The sequence below is a fragment of the Bidens hawaiensis genome, unplaced genomic scaffold, assembly GCF_021521415.1.
Source record: "Bidens hawaiensis isolate Kalapana, Puna unplaced genomic scaffold, B.hawaiensis_p1.1 tig00039622_1, whole genome shotgun sequence".
Classification (NCBI taxonomy): domain Eukaryota; kingdom Viridiplantae; phylum Streptophyta; class Magnoliopsida; order Asterales; family Asteraceae; genus Bidens; species Bidens hawaiensis.
The window spans coordinates 96,925-105,161 of NW_027496980.1; the positions used below are offsets into that span (position 1 = coordinate 96,925).

Genomic DNA, 8,237 nt, shown 5'->3' on the forward strand with positions numbered 1-8,237 from the left:
CCTAAAATGTTTTGAAAAATATTGAATGGCGAAAAATGTTAATAGCGGTAATCAGGCCCAATAGTTATCCACATCAACCCACTGGCCCAACACGCCTGGTCCAAGTCCGATAGGCTTATCAGCCTAGTCAAGTGAGCGGCCCAGTTGATGCTTTAAGCCCATCTCCTATAAGTCTATAACAAGTTAACAACTTCTATAAATAGAAACCATATTTTCTCCATGTATTTCTTTCCTAGGAGTGTTTCTATTGACTGTTTATTCGATAGAAAAAAAAGCTCGAACCATTAAATTAATATATGGAAGTATTTCAACGTACATTATGCGATTAACGAGTTACGGTTAGGAACGAATTTAGCGTCATAAGTTGAGTGTTCTAAAACACTTCCTATATTTAAACTGACCACATCAAATACATCATCTTAGTATTGTAAAAACAAGACCTATACCTCTTTTTCTGTATTCCTAGAATATGAAAATATATTTATCAATCACAGTAGTTGATTGATAGATAATATTTTCATATTGATCAGTTAGAAGTGTTTTATCATCATATAGTTTGTATATACACTTAAATTCAGGAAACAGAATAATGGGGAAACATAATGATAATGATATCGAAGCGGCAAAGCAATACCCGTCACAAATGGAAGATCCTCAACTCCGATGGGGGTTCATTCGAAAAGTTTATTCGATCATGACATTACAATTATTGTTAACGGTTGTCATAGCCTTTATAGTAGTTGCAACCCCGCGAATTAACCAGTTTTTCCATACTCAAGCGGGTCTAATTACGTACATCATCATTCTTGTTTTTGCGATCATAAGTAAGAACTCCCTTTTATACTCATCTGTTTTTTTTGTTTTATTTTTTTAAGAACTCCATTCAGATTTTGAATTTTTTTATGAAATTTTCAGTTTCAATTTTGATGGGCATGTTTCTGCATCGGCACCCTTTGAATATGATCATGTTGGGATTGTTTACTTTCGCGTTTTCTCTTATCGTGGGGGTTGCTTGCGTGTTCTCCAAAGGTAAGAAATGCTTTTCTCTTAGGGAAATGTCCCGAGGTGGCCTAATGCCCACAATTAAATAGTCATATTAATCGGGATAATCTACCTATACTGTTAAAACATAACTATTATTTCACATGACATTCAACTAGAATAGCCAATTATGATATCAACTAATACTATTATCATTTATAGAATTACTAATAAAGTTATAAATATAACTTTAAATGTTCTATTAAATGAGGTTTTAGATATTTATGAATTATAAAATTTATTATTATTTATATCTTATAAATTTATAAGGTATGTTATTATGTATATTATTAAATTTAACTTTTTTGTTGTATTTTTTTAAGAACCACCCGTGTATTACACGGGCTATGTCCTGCTAGTTACTAATAATACACCTTTACCTTTTATAATTACGGATCAAGTATATGGTGCGACAGTGGCGAACTTTCATTGAGGCCCGGGGTGGCCCCGCCCCCCACCCCCCCCCCCGGTTTTTTTTCGCAGTAGTGTAAATTTACCCGTTTTCGGCAGAAAATTTGAGCCCGGCCCCTCCTCGTTTGTGAAATTTTGTATACATTTTGAGCTCGGCCCCCCGGTGCCTAAGTCCAAACTTCGCCACTGTGGTGCGACACACATCGTCTGTTAATGTTAAAAGAAAATCATGATCTAAAGCCATACATATTGATTAACTTGTTAAAGTTATTTATTTATTTTATTATTCACAGGGAAGATCATACTGGAGGCCAGTATACTGACCTTGGTAGTGTCAGTCAGTCTCACCCTCTTCACTTTCTGGGCAGCTAAAAGAGGATATGATTTCAACTTCCTTTGGCCATTTTTGTTTTGTGCACTTATTCTGATATTACTTTTCAGCATCATTCAGGTATCTTTAATATTAATTTCCTAGACTTTTCTTTTGTTCCTTATTGATTCATGACTATCAAATTTTTTTCATAAGATAACAATTAGTTTTGTTGGAATATATAAACAATTGGATTAACCTGAAAATATACATATGAGAGACACTCATATTGAAGTAAACATACTTAGACTCTTTTAACGCTCTGCTTGCAATGCGCGCATATAAAGTATTTATGTGTGAACTCCCAAGTGGGCAAAAGTGAAATTGCATTAATTTTAACGTTATTTTACTAATCTCGGGAAAATAACATTAAAAGTGACGAAAGGTTAATCAGGAATCATGTGGTGACATTGATAGCCGAGACAAGGATACATGCATCAATCGGTCAGTGTCCGGATGGTTGAGTGTTATGTGCCTTATGTCCAAGGTTTGATGTAAAACTACTATATATCGAGCCGGGGTCTCACCGGTATAAACCTCTCTATTCATCTTACCCTCCTCAGACCCTACCATAGTTTTGCTATTGGTGGGATATACTGAGTACGATGATGATGATGATGACACTTACTCTTTTATTTATTAACGAAACTCGTCACGACAAATAAAACTGAATAAATAACCCACTATTTATACTAGACATAATTAACCTAATGCTGCTCTACTACGAATACTAATTAACTAATAAGCTTATTAAATAAACGGACCGATAAGCTAAAAAATTTAATTTCATAATTTAACCCTTCATTTTGCAACAGATCTTTTTCCCCATGGGAAGCTTGGTGAGGATGTTAATCTCATTTTTCGTGGCACTTGTATACTGCGGCTTCATCATATATGATACCGATAACTTGATAAAACGCTGCAGCTATGATGAATATGTTCTTGCAGCAGCCATGCTTTATATGGACATGATACAGCTGTTTTTGGCAATACTTCAAATTTTGGGATTCATCGATGATTAGAGACGCTCTCGACGCATTTTTGAACCTAAACTATTATGGTTGAGGGTACTGCAGATTTTATGAACATTGTGAAGAAGACATATATGTTGATTTTATGTACATTCCAACAGGGTTTCTGTATATATCATACAAAGTACATAGAACTCCATAGGAAATGTAAATATGTAATATATGTTTGATTTGATGACAAGCAATTTATGGACAGTAAATCAACAAAAAAGTTATTAATTGGTCACATCTTTAATTGTGTAACTAATTATATAATTAATCTGTGAGAGAGAAGAAAACAACAAAAGAGTGACAATCTCAAAGCTTGGAGTCAATTTTATCTAACATAACTAGTTTAAATTATTAAGTGCTTATTACTTATTAGCCTTAAGCATAAGATACCCAAATAATATATATTTTACAACATAAATTATAGTTAGTTTTAAAGATGAGAATATTACTACAGCTAATGAAAGATTAATAATGCACCATCCCAAATCACGTGGTAATAAAATAATATATATAAATTATGATTTGTTAATCTATCTTCAACTTCAATTAAAGTGCCAAGGCCTAAAAAATGATTAACTACACCCACTTCAAGACATATTTCTCTCCAATAAAACATTTTAGCCATTTTTTTTATTTATTTATGAACTTGAATCTTGGCATATCTAACAAACAAAAAAAAGTGAATTTAACTTTATAACGATTTTTAAAATTTTTCTCTTGGTATCTTTAGCCTATGCAAATACAAATACCTGCCCACATAAAAGACAGACTTGGTTAGGTGACATTTTTCTCTTTAGTTACTTTTTAATTTTGCATTATGATCATCACCCTGTGGTACCGCACCATGGAGCCAAGTTCCGATGATGCTCCTCCGCTCTTTGTATCTCTCTTTGTCTGAACACCGTAGCACATTCAGGCAACTCACCTAAGTCGGCGAAAAAAGACTCCTCATCTTCTCTAGTTGAGAAGATATTAGTCATGTCACTATCTTCAACTATGTCCCTAGTCATCAAGGGACTTTCAAGCATGGTTGATGACGTGGAGTCAAAATCGGAGAACCACCCGTATTGGTCACTAGTTGACACAAATGGCCCACATGATCCCAACTCGAGACTTGTGAACTTTTGTTCAGACTTAGGCTCAGGCTCAGTCCCAAGCTCGGGCTCGGGCTCAGGCTCAGGCTCAGGCTCAGGCTCAGGCTCGAGTTCTTCTAATTGGTTATCAGTATTGACAGTTGGTGATGATGGTGGAGGGTTGAGATGATGGTGGCTCGTATTGTTTCTAGAAGACGGCCAAGGGTGATTGTGGTCACAAGAGTACGTCACCATCACCATAGTGGGGTCCGTCCGACTTCTTTCTACTTGTTTTCTTGCTGGACATCCTTTGGAACTACTACATCTATAATAGCCCCTGTCAAAACAAATAATTGAGGTTTGTTAGTATTTTAATTGGTTTAAAGACAACCACTTTGCACATATCACATGTACACACATATAAGGATACTAATGATTGTTTTTTGGGAAACTTACACATTTTAACAAATTTTGTTGTATTTGTTTGGGAATAAGTTAACAAAAAAGTAAGAAAGAAGATTCAAATAGGATAATACATTTAATTTATGGTGATAAAGAAAAGTTTTAGTATTATAATTGCAGAATTTCTGAATAAGTATTGGTATAAAAATCATGGTAATTTAGGAAAATAGAAAATATAAAGAATTCATAAACGAATGAATAAACCAAAAGAGGCTTCTTATCGTTGAGAAAATACAACAAAAACTCAAGAAAAAAACATATAAACTTAGTTTAAGATGATAAAACCTAGAACTGTCACATGTATCAGAAATATGATACAATTAACAGTATACTATAATGTTTCCAGATATTAAAATTCCATATTACTTACATGTTTTATATGTTTAATAACTAATCCTAGCCTAGATTAACACATATTTAGATTATGTTAACTCGACCTTTTAGAGAAAAATATAACATGATTGATTATACATATATAAACTTGTGATTTTGATCCATACAAAATTGAGAACATAAAATATACCTAGGGTAAGGAGACCCTTTGATCGGTTTCTGGCCGTACTTTCTCCAAGCCCAAGAATCCAACGGAGGAGCATTCGTCTCGCCCTTAAGCCGTGAACTTTCAACTTCTTTGATCGGCACGTGCACAACCCTCTTCTGCGCCCCTCGTCTACTGTCAAATTCCAACAATTAACTTAAGTGGTGTTTAATAATATTACCAAGTTTCATGTGTGTGTGTTTATGCTAGAAGCTTAACTCACCTTCTTTTAGGAGATGAAGTTGAAGCAGCCTTAGGTGATGGCGGAGATTCATCGCTGTTTTCGGATGAGTTTTGGTTGTCTTCTTGATTGATGGTGAACTGATGCCATCCAATTTCCATGATCTAATAAGTATAACTACCAATAAGTGTTTCCTTGAAGATTGTATATGTATATACAGTTAATAACTTAATATGACTAGCTGAAATGATAGAACTTTTGTGTGTGTGTGTGTGTGACAGAGAGAGAGAGAGAGAGAGAGAGAGAGAGAGAGGGAAGGTGGTGAAAGAATAAGGATGATCCAAATGAAATATATGGGGTCCGAAGTGTTGACAGATGGGCATGCAATTGAATAGTCTAAGCAGCCAAATGTGAAAGTAAAGCCAAATCTCAAAAAGAGGGATGCCGCATTATTATTAGTTTGTCCCAATAATACATGCTAATTGAACATCACCTACAATTGCAATATTGATAAAGTAGCTAGGAATGTACAATATATTAAAGATTGGTTTTTAATATTATAAAACGTAGGGGATGATTAGAGCATCCACAATGCTAAACTCATCCACTTTTTTAAACACCATTTATCTCTTCTCTCCCTACTTTTCACTTTTCTCTCTCTACCTTTTCATTAACTTCACACTCACAAACTTATCCAAACTCATCTACTTTTCTAAACATCATACACTCTCTCTCATCTATTTCTCTCCCATCTCTCATCCAACTCATTTGACACATAGACTAAATGACAAACTAAATATATGGTTGGAGATGCTCTTATAATTAGACAAGTCTCTCCCTCTTTTAAAAATTTCATCGTTTTACAACCAAATGATCAGAACATTGATACATATTGTCTTCATAAGCAATTACTATATGCACACAAATAATACCAGGTTTGAGGGGATTTGGAGGATCTATGTAATACACAAATTGTGAGAGAACTTTGTTGTAAGGTTTCAGGAGCTAATTTTGTATGTAAACAAAAAAACGAATAAAAAAATCAAATTTGGTTTACTAATCACCTTGAGCTCTAGTGTTATAGAAATTGCTTTTTAAAATTAATACAGTGGGTTCAAATCCTTGCAACTGCAAGGTTAATTAATCTTGTAATTATATAAACAAAATGATTTTAGGTGGAAACTTTTGTTTTAAAAAAATGAATTTGGTTCTTTATTATAAACAACATTATACCAAAACGATCACATAAAGAAGTGCATGAACATCCAATTCATATGCCAAAAGTCCAAACGTAAGGAATTGATAAAATGGTACAATGTAAGAACTTGGATGAACAGAAAAATAAATTAAATGCTTTATACAAGTATCATAGTTGTCACATAATTTAATGCATATTATATATCATTATAAATTTAATCATTTAAAAAAACAATATCTTTCTTGAAATTCATATGCAATGTCTTACATGGGCCTCCAAGAAAGATACCCTTTGAGCATGATTTTGGCACTTCCCTTAACATTTCTTCCCTCGTGGGTTAAACCTTTGCCTTACATTTATTTATTATTTAAATATTTTTCACAAACAAATTTGCTTTCACGTGACCTGACCTTATTTGGTAAAACTGGTTTTTTAATAGAAAAAACATCACAAAACTTTTACACTAACATTTAAAATGAATTAGGAAAATGGTCCATGTTGTTAATTTTCCTTCCATTTTTGTTGAGCAACTTTTAATAGTTTTATTTTTATTTTTTCAAATCAAATTTTATAGAAATAGTGAGGAAGAACAAGAACAAAAATTGCAAGACGGAAGTTGGGTTGAAAGTCAGATCAATCGAATTTAAGCTTGCACCCAACATCCATAATTCCTCACATTAAAAATAAATCTGACAATATATTTAAGAGTGTCGCATCTCATTAGTTAGACTAGAAAGTGACATCCGTGTGCGTGCTAGCTATAACATCCGTGAATTTCTTAAACCTTTATAATTTGTAAAACGGACAAAGGTTGATCTACTACAACATCCTTAAGGATGACTAGAAGAGAATAAGGAAGATTCCCAACTTCCAAAAATTATCCCCATAAATTACTTACTATGTGACACTTAATTATGAGCAGATAGTAATCATAGTATATAAGTTGGGCATTTTCTTACCATTCTTCATGATAAAATCCTGTTGTTGGAATATTCATATCCACATGTCATGTCTCATGTCATGTTGATATATGTTTAAAATATGCATTAATGTGTTATGTGTGTTTTCAGAAAATGGAAACTTACCTAACTTTTGAAGTGGTCCATTTGTATCTATGATATTCACCTGTGTATACAAAAAAAGTAGTAAAGTGTAAATATACTTGCTCTTCTGTTGCTATAGTCCGGTTGAAGTATAGAATATAACCGGTATTATATATTATTATAAGATGGTTTTTCTGAAGGAATATCACATTATAATTGATATATTTTTTAACTAGTTTTTTTTTTCGAATAATTTTTTATCAAAAGAAAAAAGGAAAAGAAATAAGAACACTGTTTTGTGATTACGTACTAGATAAATCATTTAATACGGTGGCGGGGGTGGGTTTAAAGATAATTTTGTGAATTTACACAACTCAATATGGTGGCGGTGGTGGTTAGGTGGTGGCAACGACAACAGTGGTAGTGGTCAGGTGGTGCGTCGAGAAAGTATGGTGAGAGTAAAATATAGCTAGAATAAAAAAAAGGGAAAATGAAATAATGTCTTTGATTAAATGAGATTTGTTGTGTAATCATTAATTTCATCCCATTGATTAACCAAATGCCCCATTTTCTATAATCTTTTCATTTATGCTTACTAAACACTGCATGTCTACCTAAAACAATTAATATTTAAGCAAATGTTAAAATTTCGTTCCACTAAATAAAAATTATAACGATTATTTTTTGCTAAGACTATATTTATGTAACAAAATAATTATAATTTTTTAAATGACCAGATATTATTTTTCCTAAGACTTGTAAGATCATGAGTAGTCTTAAAGCCTCACCCCCAGATATTATGCGTCACGTGGCGTCCAATCAGAGTTATGATTTTTTATAAAAATATGGTGTAATCATAAAGACTCCATAACTTTTCATAACTTAGTTTATTTGTTTT

General features: G+C 32.9%; 2 protein-coding genes across 3 annotated transcripts; one reads left to right on the top strand and one right to left on the bottom strand.

The window, feature by feature from the left end:
- The first annotated feature begins 589 nt into the window (after positions 1-589).
- Positions 590-2,844, top strand: LOC143591411 (protein LIFEGUARD 4-like). The gene is made up of 4 exons (XM_077071621.1): positions 590-682; positions 876-1,029; positions 1,746-1,903; positions 2,638-2,844. Exons 1-4 carry the CDS (start codon positions 590-592, stop codon positions 2,842-2,844), a joined length of 612 nt encoding a protein of 203 aa, XP_076927736.1.
- LOC143591402 (putative WRKY transcription factor 65) lies at positions 2,621-5,618 on the bottom strand. 2 transcript variants are annotated; one of them, XM_077071616.1, is made up of 3 exons: positions 5,141-5,618; positions 4,903-5,049; positions 2,621-4,254 (listed from the first exon to the last, which is right to left on the bottom strand). In XM_077071616.1, the coding sequence occupies exons 1-3, from the start codon at positions 5,257-5,259 to the stop codon at positions 3,669-3,671; spliced, it is 852 nt and encodes a 283-aa protein (XP_076927731.1). In that variant the 5' UTR covers positions 5,260-5,618; the 3' UTR covers positions 2,621-3,668. The 2 variants fall into 2 exon arrangements, with proteins under 2 accessions (XP_076927731.1, XP_076927730.1); XM_077071615.1 differs by having other exon boundaries at positions 3,322-4,254; positions 4,903-5,052; positions 5,141-5,616.
- Positions 5,619-8,237: the final 2,619 nt, after the last annotated feature.

Bases quoted from the DNA above. Each gene is read 5' to 3' on its own strand.
- LOC143591402 (XM_077071615.1), bottom strand. From the start codon at position 5,259: ATGGAAATTGGATGGCATCAGTTCACCATCAATCAAGAAGACAACCAA. The intron at 5,053-5,140 runs GTGAGTTAAGCT...GGAATTTGACAG, and splicing joins ACTTCATCTCCTAAAAGAAG to TAGACGAGGGGCGCAGAAGA. The intron at 4,255-4,902 runs GTATATTTTATG...TTGTTTTGACAG, and splicing joins AAAGGGTCTCCTTACCCTAG to GGGCTATTATAGATGTAGTA.
- LOC143591411 (XM_077071621.1), top strand. From the start codon at position 590: ATGGGGAAACATAATGATAATGATATCGAAGCGGCAAAGCAATACCCG. The intron at 683-875 runs GTTTATTCGATC...TATTTTTTTAAG, and splicing joins GATGGGGGTTCATTCGAAAA to AACTCCATTCAGATTTTGAA. The intron at 1,904-2,637 runs GTATCTTTAATA...ATTTTGCAACAG, and splicing joins TACTTTTCAGCATCATTCAG to ATCTTTTTCCCCATGGGAAG.